Source organism: Stegostoma tigrinum, chromosome 21 (genome assembly GCF_030684315.1).
Source record: "Stegostoma tigrinum isolate sSteTig4 chromosome 21, sSteTig4.hap1, whole genome shotgun sequence".
Taxonomy (NCBI): Eukaryota; Metazoa; Chordata; class Chondrichthyes; order Orectolobiformes; family Stegostomatidae; genus Stegostoma; species Stegostoma tigrinum.
The window spans coordinates 8,267,455-8,282,127 of NC_081374.1; the positions used below are offsets into that span (position 1 = coordinate 8,267,455).

The 14,673-nt window shown below is 47.0% G+C and overlaps 1 protein-coding gene across 1 annotated transcript in view; it reads right to left on the bottom strand.

The window, feature by feature from the left end:
- Window positions 1-14,673, bottom strand: part of LOC125462650 (uncharacterized) — a 69,732-nt gene that overhangs the window by 23,874 nt on the left and 31,185 nt on the right. Inside the window, exons 8-11 of the mRNA XM_059653207.1 lie at window positions 13,107-13,184; window positions 10,137-10,191; window positions 4,353-4,516; window positions 2,213-2,281 (exon numbers count right to left, since the gene is read on the bottom strand). Of these exons, the coding sequence (XP_059509190.1) occupies window positions 2,213-2,281; window positions 4,353-4,516; window positions 10,137-10,191; window positions 13,107-13,184 (366 nt within the window). The remainder of the gene's footprint in view (window positions 1-2,212; window positions 2,282-4,352; window positions 4,517-10,136; window positions 10,192-13,106; window positions 13,185-14,673) is intronic.

Here is a 14,673-nt window from a genome sequence, read left to right on the forward strand (position 1 = left end):
GAGAAAGTCCCCAAATCAGAAGTCGATACTGTAGTCAGTGTGCTGACATGGATTGTCTTAAAGGGAACATTGGCTGTTACCAACATCTATAATATCTGAACTGGGAGAACTGTCTCACAAACTGGTCATTGCCAATTCTTAGACAGTGTCTTCCAAACTACTACTATACCGATGCCTGAGGGCAGCTGGAATTTTAATAAGATCAACACGCTCTGCCAACTGTCTGTTCATCCTCTGGCTTATGTGAACCACCGTCAACTGTTTCAGATTGCTTTTTAATAAACTGTTATAAAATTACTTGTAAGTAATCGTCTGCCAATGTTTGGTTACTATGGAACTTGAATCCGAAATCATACACACAGAGTCTGAGTTGCTATGCAACAATTTAACAAAATACAATTTTACCCGCGTGTTGTAGCCCAGGCTATGGATTGCGATAGAAGGGGCGCCAACATACTTTCCATCACGTGGATTACCAGGAGTCTATCCCTCTCTTATCACGTACACGTGTTGGAAGGGTTTGCAGGTCGACGTTCACTCTGCTCATCTACGTTATGACCATCACGCCCCAGACTGGGATTCAAATCCAGAGCTACCAGTTCAGAGGACAAGGCTTTACTCGATAATGTTGTGAACTTTCCCACCTATAATACCCTCTCAGGCAGTGCGTTTCAGCTACCCACCATTCTCTGACTCAAACAAGTTTATTCTTAAATCCACTCTTAACTTCCGGCTCCTTTCCTCTAATCTATAGCCCATGGGTATAGGCCCCTCTACAAAGGGGGAGAGTTTCTACCTATATATCTTACTTATGCCCCTCCAACTTTATACATCTCAATAGGTCGACTGGGTCTATTCAGTGGATAGGTAGACGGTGATGGATGACGAAAGTTGGAAGGAGCAGGAAAGAGGGCTTAAAATATCAGCATCATCTTTTTTATTCTCTTGTGGGGCGTGGATACCGCTGGCTGGGCCGGCATTTATTATCCTTCTGTAGTTGCCCTCGACGAGGTGATGGTGACCTGTCTTCTTGAACCACAGCACCACGTGTGCTATAGATTGATGCTTCGGGAAGGGAGCTCCAGGGATTTGACCCAGCAACAGTGGAGGAACGGTGATATATTTTCAAGCCAGGATGGTGAGTGGCTCAGAGGGGAACTTGAAGGTGGTGGTGTTCCCAAACGTCCTTCTAGACGGAAGTGGTCATGGATTTGGAAGGCACTGTTTAAGGTAAATTTCTGCAGTGCATCTTGTAGATAGTACACGCTGCTGCAACTGAGTGTCAGTGGTGGAGGGAGTGGATGCTTGTGGATGTGATGCCAATCAAGTGGCTGCTTTGTCCTGGATGGTGTCAAGCTCCTTGAATGTTGTTGGGGCTGCACGCTTCCAGGCAAGTGGGGAGTATTTCATCACACTCCTGACTTGCACCTTGTAGATGGTGGACAGACTTTGCAGAGTTGGGAGATGAGTTACTCGCCGCAGTATTCCCAGCGTCCTATCTGCTTCTGTAGCCACTATGTTTATGTGGTGAGCCCAGTTGAGTTTCTGATCAATGATAGCCCCCAGGATGTTGATAGTTGAGCACTCAATGATGGTAACAGCATTGAGTGTCAAGGAGCGGTGGTTAGATTGTCTCTTATTGGGGATGGTCATTGCCTGGCAATTGTAAGGCACAAATGTTACTTGCCAGTAGTCAGCCCAAGTGGGAATTTATTCAGCTAAGTGGCCTGTTCTTGTGCTGTAAATATTCAGTGTACGATGGCACATGACAATGTATTAAATCTTGCTTGGAAGTGCACATTGTGTGGGCATTGGGTGAGGAGTAGCTGAGACAATCTCCTCATGACTACAACTGGAGGCCTCACACTGGGAACAGCCACTTGGTGTCATGTGGCAGCCAGAAATCAACACCATTAGGACAGGCTGGAAGGAAACTGGCAGCAAACTGAGGAAAATCACAATAAATAATTGAAGCATGAAGGAAGAAATCAATAATTGATGGTTTAGTGCACCTAACATTCAGAGATTCCTGGCCAAGCAGGTGACGGAAGAGGACTGGAGCCTGCACTGTCATTATCCATAGCTCCCCGAGTACAACACACCAGTCAATGTTAACACAGCAACTTGGACTCAGAGAGTGGACTGCAGACAGCCCACATTCACAGTAAGGGATTGACACTAGTCAAGATCAATAGGAGGAAGACATACCGACCTTCGCACACAACGCCTTGTGCTGCAGGGATGGTTTGATGCTAAATTCATGTACCTTTGATTCAGAGACCTACAAGTTGGCAAAAGATACAAATTAATGGGCGATATGAAAGAGTCATTGCAAGAAAGGATTTGACCTTGTGATTTCTTGAGATGCAATGTTACCACAGACCTAGCAAGCCTTAAGAGTATCAGACCGTAAGATATAGGAGTAGAATTAGGCAATTTGACCCTTGGAGTCTGCTCCACCATTTGATCATGGCTGATGTGTTTCTCACCCCATTTTCCTACATTCTTTGATTCCCTTATTATTCAAGAACCTATCTATCTGTCTAAAATACACTCAATGACTTTGCCTCCAGAGCCCACTGTGGCAATGACTTTCACAGATTCACCACCCGCTGGCTGGAGAAATTCCTCCTCATCTCAGTTCTAAAGGGTTGTCCCTTCACACTGAGGCTTTTCCACAGGTCCTAATCTCTCCCACTAGTAGAAACATCTTCTCCAAGTCCACTCTATCCAGACCCCTCAGTACTCAGTCAGTTTCAATCAGATTACCCCTAATCCTTTTATACTCCATCAAGTACAGACACAGTGTTTTCAACCCTCTCTGGGACCATTCTTGTAAACCTCCTCTGAAACCTCCAAGGCCAGCACATCCTTCCTTAGATACAGGACCCCAAAACTGCTCACAACATTCCAAATGCAGTTTGACCAGAGCCTTATACAGCTTCAGCAGTACATCTCTGCTCTTATATTCTAGCTCTTTCGAAATGAATACCGACATTGTATTTGCCTTCCTAACTCCAACTGAACCTGCGCATTAACCCTAAAAGAACCCTAAACTAGGACTCCCAAGTCCCTCTGTGCATCAGATTTCTGAAGCCTTTCCCATTTAGAAAATAGTCCATGCCTCTATTCTTCCTACTAAAGTCCATAGTCTCACACTTACCTAAATTGTATTCTAGCTGCCAGTTCTCTGCCCACTCTCCTCACATGTCAAGTCCTTGTGCAGCCCCCCTTCTTCCACAGCACTATGCAACCACAATCAAGTACTGTACAATCTCATCCTTAATAATTAACTCTAAAATCTTACCAATGACCAAAGTCAGGCTAACCGGTCTATAGCTCCTGTCCTCTGGCTCCCTCCCTTCTTAAACAGGGGTATTACATTAACCATTTTCCAGTCCTCTGGAACGCTTCCTGATTTCACTGATTCCCAAAATGCCCGACAATCTCCTCAGCTATCTCCTTCAGAATTCTGGCATGCCGTCCATCTGATCTGGATGACTTATTCACTTTTAGCCGTTCCAGGTTCCCCAGCATTTCATCTCAGTGATGGCCACCTCTGTTTCCTGACTCTCTTGAAGTCCTGGAATGTTATTGGTATCTTCCACTGTGAAAACTGATACAAGGTACCGATTCTGTTCCTTCGCCATTTCTTTGTTCCCCAATACTATTTCACCAGCCTCATTTTCCAGCAAGGCAATGTCCACTCTTGCCTCTCTCTTACCTTTTAGGTATCTTTAAAGACGCTTGTAATCTTCTTTCCTGTTACTAGCTAGCTTATTTCATCTTTCATCTTCTCCCTCACTGTTGCTTTTTTAGTTATCCTCTGCTGGTTTTTAAAGGCTTCCCAATCCTCTGGTTTCCCACTAATCCTCATCATATTGTACACTTTTTCTTTTGCTTTTATGCTGTCCCTGACTTCTCTCATCAGCCATGATTGCCTCACGCTCCCCTTAGCGTGTTTCTTTTTCCTTAGGATAAATTTCTGCTGTGCTCACCACCAGAAACCCATCTGTCTCCCCTTCCAATCAACTCTGGCCAGCCCCTCCCTCATGCCTTTCTAGTTACCTTTACTTAATTGTAATACCATCACGTCTGAGTAAATCTTCCCCCTCTCAAACAGTAAAGTGAAATCTATCATATTCTGGTCCCTCGGGGCCCCTTCACCTTAAGCTCCCTAATCCAGCTGCTTGATTACACATCACCAAATCCCAGAATTGCCTGTTCCCTTGTGGGGTCTACCTGGGATATTGTCCATTATTGACCAAATCTTTGGAAAACACTGAGATTGTCATTGCCCTAATCTGCTTTGTTGCCTTCGGTCGGCTAAGATGCATCAAACTGGAACCCACCAATAATTCTTGAACTTCTGACATATTTGTGAGCCACCCTGTGTAGTCTTCTTTGTAGTAGAACATTGCTTTGATTCTGATGGTGCAGATTGCTGGAAAGCCACTGGGTTGCAACTGGAGAGCTGAGGGAGTTGATTCCAACTTGATTCTCAGTTGATGGCTCCCTGCATTCAATAACAGGAAAGGTCAGGGAGGGGAGGAACACAAGGCAGGCTAAAGGACAGTTGGGGAGATTATTCATTACGTTTTCATGTGATGTGAGTGATGCTGCAAAACCAGCAGAGACCTGCCCAGAATTGTCCATTGGACTGAGTGTCTTGCCATTTCAGAGGGCAGCTAAGAGTCAACTACATCACTGTTCGAATGGAATTATATGTAGGCCAGACCAAGTAAGGACAGCAGATTTCCTTCCCTAAAGGGCATCAGATGTGTTTTAATAACAATTGATGATAGTTTCATGGTTACCATCAGCGAGGCTCACTTTCACATCCTGACTTGTGAGATTCCAGATTCATTAGATGCTGTGGTAGGATGTGAATACGTCTCCACAGAGTGTTAGCTGGACCGTCTGGATTACTCGTCCAGTGTTATCACACCATGCTATTGTCCATGTGAAAACTTAACGCGTATAAAATACAGATCATGAAAAATAAAGTGTAGACACAAGTCATCATATGGGATTTGACAAACATGCAATAACAGAGGCCTGGCAAAGGCAACAGGAGTTAATATGCCTCCATCCAGGAACAATACAGAAGGTTACAAGGAGTGAAACAGGTGGCAGTCCTGACTAAAGACACAATTACAGCCCTGAATGATATACTCTACTTGAGTGTACAAGGAGAAAATCTACCTTAGTGGAGTTCAGGAACAGAGTAGTGCTTACGGGGTGGGAGTATAAGGCAGGACACAAGATAACGGGAATGAGATAGTGCTGTGGGCAGGGAAACCTTCAGTCAAAGTCAATTTTCATTTGGAACAACTTAGGTTCATAAATGACAGCCAGCATGGACGTGTTAGAAGGAACTCATATAGGAATGATTGAGCTCTTTGATGGAGTAACTGAGAGGATTGATGAGAGCAGTGAGACTGATATTGTGTACTGTGTTCCTACCATTACCAAAATCGCAGACAATGTGCCCCGGGAGATCATCTTTCGGGCTGGGTAACTCAACGTTGGTGGTATTTAATACCTCTGAACCCAGAGACTCAAGTTCTAATTTCTCCAGGAGTGTGTAATAACATCTCTGAACAGGTTGATTAGGAAAATATCTAAATTTGACATTAAATTAAAACCCTCAGGAATAAATAGCAGGTAAAAAACTTGGGGAAGAAACAGAATAAAGAGATTAAGGTTGAATGATTGTTTTTTTTCACACGAAGGAAAGTGTTTAGAATGTCCCCAAGGGTCAGTATTAGGACCACTGCTCTTAACATGCAAGACCTGAGCTTGAGAATACAGAGCATAAATTGGCATGAAACTTGGAAAAGGTGTGAACTGTGAGGGTAGTAAGATACTTCAGGAGGAGGTCAGTAAGTTGATGCACTGGGCAGGCACATCTAACAAAGAGAAACATGAAGTGTGAAGCTGGATGAACACAGCAGGCCAAGCAGCGTCTCAGGAGCACCTGAGACGCTGCTTGGCCTGCTGTGTTCATCCAGCTCCACACTTTGTTATCTCGGATTCTCCAGCATCTGCAGTTCCCATTATCACAGAAACATGAAGTGGTTCACTTCGGAAGGAGACCGTGACTGGGATTGTTTTTTAAGAGATGGTGAGATTTCCTGTCCCACTTTTATGGAGAGCACATTCTCACAGGTACTGGCTGCACCACAGCTATTTCACCCACAGAGCAATGTCACGTGGCTGCAGGCAGGAATTCTGCGCTCACCCAGGAGTCAGTAAGTAAGCCTTGCCTCAGAGGCCAACGTGTACAGTCAGTGGCTCTGTTGCTCCAGCAGTCCCAGAAGCACGAGTCGCGACTGTAAGCAGACTCCAGACTCTACATCCAGGAGTCTGGACGGAGTGAGTGTGGGGTGGTGGGGGTGGGCGAGTTGTGGTTGGAGTGGACAAGGAGGTTCTCAGGGAAGGGTGGTGTATGATTCCTGTAAGGGACCGGGGCTGGGAGCACCTGTGGGTGGTAGACCTTGTGTTGGGGTGCTTGATATTGAAGCAGGTTGTTAAGGGGCTGGGGCCCTCCCTCTGACCCCTAATTCCCACGAGACCAGGGCAGAGTCACTTTTTAAAAAATATATAGATATTCACTCACAGGACGTGGATGTTGCTGGCTGAGCCAGTATTTACTCCTCATCCCAGAGGATAGTTGAAAATCAAGCACATTGCTGTGGGTCTGGAGTCACATGAAGGCCTAACCAGGTAAGGGTAGCAGATTTCCTTCCCTGAAGGACATTTGTGAACGAGACGGGCTTTCCCTCACAATCAGTAATGGTCATCATTAGGCTCTTAATCCCAGATTTTATTTACTGAATTCAAATTCCACCATCTGCCCCGTATTCGAACCTGGGTCCCCAGCACATTACTTAGGTCTCTGGATTAATACACAAGTTACAATAACAGCAGAGGGCTCCAGTACTGACACCACAGCCAGAAACTCCCCATTCCCTGTCCCATCACCCTCACCATCCCCGCTCCCTAAATTCCCTGTCCCATCACCCTCACCATCCCCGCTCCCTAAATTCCCTGTCCCATCACCCTCACCATCCCCGCTCCCTAAATTCCCTGTGCCATCACCCTCACCATCCCCGCTCCCTAAATTCCCTGTCCCATCACCCTCACCATCCCCGCTCCCTAAATTCCCTGTCCCATCACCCTCACCATCCCCGCTCCCTAAATTCCCTGTGCCATCACCCTCACCATCCCCGCTCCCTAAATTCCCTGTGCCACCACCCTCACCATCCCCGCTCCCTAAATTCCCTGTCCCATCACCCTCACCATCCCCGCTCCCTAAATTCCCTGTGCCACCACCCGCCCCCAACTTCAAAACTGACACTGACACTAAGGGTAAAAAGTTGGGAAATGGGAAGGCAGTCACCTGGAGAATTTTCGCACCACCCCCCTCATCTGTAAACCCACCAATGGAGAGGTTGGAATTGCATCAGAAATAATGGGAACTGCAGATGCTGGAGAATCCAAGATAACAAAGTGTGGAGCTGGATGAACACAGCAGGCCAAGCAGCATCTGTGCTCCTGAGATGCTGCTTGGCCTGCTGTGTTCATCCAGCTTCACACTTGGTTATCGCGGAGAAGTTGGGGCTGGTGGTAAAATTCTGCCAAGTAGAAAATAAGGGTACAATTTTAAACGGGGCTGCAGGAAAGGTGGGACTCCAAGAGATGTGTTTACAAATTGTTTGAGACAAGACAGATTTAAATAAAAAGGGAGCTTGCTTCTTGGCTTTATTAAGACACAGACAAGTGTTATGTCAGATGTTTGTACAGCTGTGTTACAGAATTCTAGAATTTTACAGTACAGAAGGAGGGCATTTGGCCCAATGTATCTGTACTAGCTCTGGACAGAGCTAACCAGCTACTGCCAATCTCCAGCCCGATCTCCATAGCGCCCTAACATCATCCGTTTCAAATATATATCCAGCTCTCTTTATAAACCTCTGCTGGAATCTGCTGTAGATGTTTGGTGATGTAATGATGAGCCTTTGTGAATACCATTTGGAAGCCGGCTGGAGCGTTATGTTGCACTGTGGGTATCAAAGGATGTCAAGGCTTTGGGAAGTGTGTAGGACAGACTTGTCAGAATGCTCCCAGGGATGAGGAGCTTTGGTTATGCGGAGAGATTGGAGAACTGCAAATGTTCCCTTTATAGCAGAGGGAAATTAAAGGGGATTCTAAGGGAGCATCCTGACATGCTAAGTAAAAAACCATGTCCACACTCAGGGGCATGGGGCTAATTAAAAAGCTTTCAAAGAGTTAGCTTGATGGGCTGAATAGCCTTCTCCTCTGCTTCCAATTTCTACAACATGAAGAAATATGGGCAACTCCAAGCACCTTAAAGAGAGAACGGAAGATCATGGGCATCACAAATGTAACCTCAGGTAATATTTAACTGAGGAAAAACTGAAGGATACTCTTCCAACAGCTCTCTGTTGGTTTGCCTGTTTGGGGGTGAAGCCAATGATGGTGTTTGCTGGACGGTCTTTACAACACACACCATGCTTCAGTCAAATGGAGATATTTTAAAAGGTTGTGTACACCACTCCAGAGATATTATCAAGACCATTACCATCAGTGCTGTATTGAGGGAGTGCCGCACTGTCAGAGGGTCAGTGCTGAGGGAGTGCTGCACTGTCAGAGGGTCAGTGCTGAGGCAGCGCCGCACTGTCAGAGGGTCAGTACTGAGGGAGTGCTGCACTGTCGGAGGGTCAGTGCTGAGGGAGTGCCGCACTGTCAGAGGGTCAGTACTGAGGGAGTGCTGCACTGTCGGAGGGTCAGTGCTGAGGGAGTGCTGCACTGTCGGAGGGTCAGTACTGAGGGAGCGCCGCACTGTCAGAGGGTCAGTGCTGAGGGAGTGCTACACTGTCAGAGGGTCAGTACTGAGGGAGTGCTGCACTGTCGGAGGGTCAGTACTGAGGGAGTGCTGCACTGTGGAGGGTCAGTGCTGAGGGAGTGCTGCGCTGTCGGAGGGTCAGTGCTGAGGGAGTGCCGCACTGTCAGAGGGTCAGTACTGAGGGAGTGCTGCACTGTCAGAGGGTCAGTGCTGAGGGAGTGCTGCACTGTCAGAGGGTCAGTGCTGAGGGAGTGCCGCACTGTCAGAGGGTCAGTGCTGAGGGAGTGCTGCACTGTCAGAGGGTCAGTGCTGAGGGAGTGCTGCACTGTCGGAGGGTCAGTGCTGAGGGAGTGCCGCACTGTCAGAGGGTCAGTGCTGAGGGAGTGCTGCACTGTCGGAGGGTCAGTGCTGAGGGAGTGCTGCATTGTCGGAGAGTCAGTACTGAGGGAGTGCTGCACCGTTCGATGGTCCGTGCTGTGGAGTGCTGCACTGTCAGAGGGTCAGCAGTGAGGGAGCGCTGCACTGTCAGAGGGTCAGCAGTGAGGGAGCGCCGCACCGTTCGATGGTCCGTGCTGTGGAGTGCTGCACTGTCAGAGGGTCAATACTGATGGAGAACTACACTATCAGAGGGTCAGTGCTGACGAAATGCTGCTCATTTGGATGGTCAGTGCTGAGGGAGTGCCGCATAGAGTCCCAGATGAGGCATTCCGAAGCTATTTACAACATTGAAGATTTATGAAGTGTTGTGACTGTGGCAATATTGGAAACAGGGAAGCCTTATGTACACACTGTGTGCACCAAAAGAAATGAAATAATGACAATATAAACTGCTTCTTTACTCTTTTGTTTGAGAGATAAATATTAGGCAGGACTCTCTGCTCTTCTCTAAAATAGTGATTTGTTTAAGTGCACAATTGGGAGGAGGGACAGACCCTTGTTTAAATGTCTCAATGTACAGACCGCACCCCCTGGCAGTGTAGAACTCCCTCAGATGTGTCAGTTTAAATGATGTGCTCAGATTTCTGGAATTGAGCTTCATCTTACAATACCTTTGCCTCTGAGGCCAAGGGCATGGGAGTGATTTCTGGGTGGAATGCAAATTGGAAATTCAGAAGCAATTTGAGAGATCCTAAAGGAAAAATGAAACCATGTGAATTTCCCTTCAGCACCTCATTTTAAATAGCAACAATGATGCGTCGTACTCCTGAGTATTGGGTTAAGGCAGTTAGATGGTCATTCAGCATTCCCTCTAGCCGCTACATACCTTTCAATGGGCATTCTATTTGCTCTTGGTACAGACTGTGGCTTTTTGTGGCTATCTGTGATGAAAAGAGAACAGAGACGGTCATTGCAGTAAATACTCTTTAATGATGATGTGATTTCTAAAAGGGTGGGTGAGATTAGCCTGAGTAAAATCGCCAAGTTGCCTTTGCTGCTCGGACAACCAGGAAAACAACACCTTGGACTCAGTTGGAACCTTTCATACAAAATAAAATGCCCAAGACAATTCACAGTGGCAGGAGGATAAATAGTGAGAGCACAGCCAAATAAAAAAAATCAATGTTTCTCTCCACAAATATTGTTGTTTCACTACCTGCATTTTTATAGAATCTTGCTTTTGCAACAGGCAACAGGCCGCAGACTGGGAATACTGGCAAGTAACTGACCTCCTGACTCCCAAAAGCCTGTCCACAATCTACAAAACACAACTCCAGAGTGTGAAGCTGGATGAACACAGCAGGCTGAGCAGCATCTCAGGAGCATAAAAGCTGACGTTTCGGGCCTAGACCCTTCATCAGAGAGGGAGATGGGGAGAGGGTTCTGGAATAAATAGGGAGAGAGGAGGAGGTGGACCGAAGATGGATAGAGGAGAAGACAGGTGGAGAGGGGAGTATAGGTGGTGAGGGAGGGAGGGGACAGGTCAGTCCGGGGAGGACGGACAGGTCAAGGGGGCAGGATGAGGATAGTAGGTAGGAAATGGAGGTGCGGCTTGAGGTGGGAGGAGGGGATAGGTGAGAGGAAGAACAAGTTCGGGAGGCGGCAACGAGCTGGGCTGGTTTTGGGATGCAGTGGGGGGAGGGGACGAACTGGGCTGGTTTTGTGATGCAGTGGGGGGACGGGAGATTTTGAAGCTGGTGAAGTCCACATTGATACCATTGGGCTGTGGGGTTCCCAAGCAGAATATGAGCTGCTGTTCCTGCAACCTTCGGGTGGCATCATTGTGGCACTGCAGGAGGCCAAGGATGGACATGGTATCCACCCTCCTGCAAAAATTCCATCCCCCATTCCCAATTCCTTCACCTCCGCGGCATCTGCTCCCAGGATGAGGCATTCCACTCCTGCACATCCCAGATCTCCATGTTCTTCAAGGACCGCAACATCCCCCCCGCAGTGGTCGAGAACACCCTCGACCGTATCTCCCGCATTTCCCGCAACACATCCCTCACACCCTGCCCCCACAATAACCGCCCAAAGAGAATCCCCCTCGTCCTCACATACCACCCCACCAACCTCCGGATACAACACATCATCCTCCGACACTTCCGCCATTTACAATCCGACCCCACCATTAGAGACATTTTTCCATCCCCACCCTTGTCTGCCTTCCGGAGAGACCACTCTCTCCGGGACTTCCTTGTCCGCTCCACACTCCCCTCCAACCCCACCACACCCGGCACCTTCCCCTGCAACCGCAGGAAGTGCTACACTTGCCCCCACACCTCCTTCCTCACCCCAATCCGAGGCCCCAAGATGACTTTCCATATTAAGCAGAGGTTCACCTGCACATCTGCCAATGTGGTATACTGCATCCATTGTACCCGTTGTGGCTTCCTCTACATTGGGGACCGCTTTGCAGAATACTTCTGCTTGGTTCGCAATAAACAATTGCACCTCCCAGTCACGAACCATTTTAACTGCCCCTCCCATTCCTCAGACCACATGTCCATCTTGGGCCTCCTGCAGTGCCACAATGATGCCACCGGAACCTTGCAGGAACAGCAACTCATATTCCGCTTGGGAACCCTGCAGCCCAATGGTATCAATGTGGACTTCACAAGCGTCAAAATCTCCCCTTCCCCTACTGCATCCCAAAACCAGCCCAGCTGGTCCCCTCCCCCCACTGCATCCCAAAGCCAGTCCAACCTGTCTCTGCCTCCCTAACCTGTTCTTCCTCTCACCTATCCCCTCCTCCCACCTCAAGCCGCACCTCCATTTCCTACCTACTAACGTCATCCCGCCCCCTTGACCTGTCCGTCCTCCCTGGACTGACCTATCCCCTCCCTACCTCGCCACCTATAGTCCCCTCTCCACCTATCCTCTCCTCTATCCATCTTCGGTCCGCCTCCCCCTCTCTCCCTATTTATTCCAGAACCCTCTCCCCATCTCCCTCTCTGATGAAGGGTCTAGGCCCGAAACATCAGCTTTTGTGCTCCTACCATGCTGTGTTCATCCAGCTTCACACTTTGTTATCTTGGATTCTCCAGCATCTCCAGTTCCCATCTTCTCTGATCAAAAGTCCAGAATGTGATGGATTACTCTCCACTTGACACCATCCAGGACAAAGCAGCCCGCTTGATTGATACTACATCCACAAACACCTACTCCCATTACCGCCGATGCTCAGTAGCAGCACTTGTACCATCTACAAGATGCACTGCAGCAACTCACCAAAGCTCCTGAGAAAGCGCCTTCCAAAGCTTTAACACTTAAAAGGAGATATCTAAGAACACTACCACCTTCCACCATTAGACATTGGAGCAGAAGTAGGACATTCCACCCATTGAGTGTGCTCCATCATCTGATAATCCTCAACTCTGCCTTCCTGTGTTTTCCCCAGAACCCTGAAAATCTATTTCAATCTGTTTATCTGCTAGTTCCCCTTTAAGCCACTCACCATCCCGACTTGGGAAATATACCACTGTTCCTTCATTGTCACTGGGTCAAAATCCTGGATTTTAGATCTACCTAACGGCATTATGGACCGACTTACAGCACATGGACTGCAGCAGTTCAAGAAGACAGCTCATCACCACCAGCACCTTCTCAAAGGCAGCCAGAGGTGGGCAATAAATGCTGGCCCACATCCCCTGAAGCAATGAAAATAATGCAGGTAGGGTGGAGATAAACCAGCTTGACCAGAGGCTCATGTGAAGCTTGAGTACTGCCCAAGTGCGTTTGTGCGACATAAATTCCATTGAAATGTTTAAGACTGTAGTCAACCCAGAACACTCACCCTGACACACAGGCACGGAATCATTGGAACATTCCTGAATGTAACGCTGTTGGTTTTCCCAATTGTGTCCTTGGGCAGCTGTAATTCAAAAACAGTACTTATGTATCACTTTGCCACACAAGTTAGAACGAAGCATACGAAGATTTAATTTTACATTTAATATCATTTATTCTAAGTTTGGAATTTTGAGTTAGTGACATGGGTTTTCCTGTAGGCCAGGACAACTTGTGGATATTTCTGTAACCATGCTGATTCTTTAAAAGCAATTTTGTGGGAGTGCCTTCCAAAACTGGGGAGGCACATCAGGAGGGTTTATATTAAACCAAAAAAAAAGCCAAGGCAAACAGTTGCACATCAAGGCTTCTCTTAGAAAGTCCTTGATTTTTTTTAAGCTTAGGAGAAACACACGTACCTTGAAAATAACACTTTAAACAAAACATCAGTTTCAGGACAGTTCAGCAGAAGTCCATGAATAACGATAGATGTATTCAGAAGTGCTCACGAGAAAGGGAGAAAATATAACATATATTACTTGAAGGAAAGGAGGATAATAGTGCAAACTGATGAGGAATGTTTGGTGAAACCCTAAGGAGGTTATTTAAAGCTAGGAACATTACGCTCAGGCATATGAAAAGTCCAGGAAGAAGCATTCAGATTTTGTAGATTTGGAGTTGAAGTTACAGTTAAACTAAACCCACACAGGTGGTAGAGAAAGGGACTGTTTTCTGCTGTGAGTACTGTACAAAGGGTTTTTTTGAGGTACTGTACAAAACAATTTGTAAAGAAGTGTTTTGGAATTACTATGATGCCAAATGTTTCAAAATCACTAAACTTATGGAATGTGTAAATAGTTTGTGTTTATTCTCTTTTATCTTCATTCATTTTGTGAAATAAACTTCCATCTTGTTGTTGCAACCAAACATGCAGCATTGCATGGTTTATCTTCATACAAGGCCATCTTTTTGAAAGCAGAATGAAACATCCTCTCTGATGAAGGGTCTATGCCCGAAACGTCAGCTTTTGTGCTCCTGAGATGCTGCTTGGCCTGCTGTGTTCATCCAGCTCCACACTCTGTTATCTTGGATTCTCCAGCATCTGCAGTTCCCATTATCACCAAAACATGCTATGATGTGTCAAGCCAGATTTCTGTCTGGGATCTGACCAGTCCAATAATAACATCAGCTGGAGATTACATCAACTGAAAGTTCTTCAAATATACACCACAGTTCATTGGACATCAAATTACAAAAAAGATTTGGTTGCAAATCTGTGAATAATGGGAACTGTAGATGCTGGAGAATCCAAGATAATAAAGTGTGGAGCTGGATGAACACAGCAGGCCAAGCAGCATCTCAGGAGCACAAAAGCTGACGTTTCGGGCCTAGACCCTTCATCAGAGGGGAGGATGGGGAGAGGGTTCTGGAATAAATAGGGAGAGAGGGGGAGGCGGACTGAAGATAGAGAGAAAACAAGATAGGTAGAGAGGAGAGTATAGGTGAGTTGCAGTGGGAGAGAGGAGGCAAATCTGAACTGCAGGTTCCACTCCTTCTGGTTCAACCAGCTACTT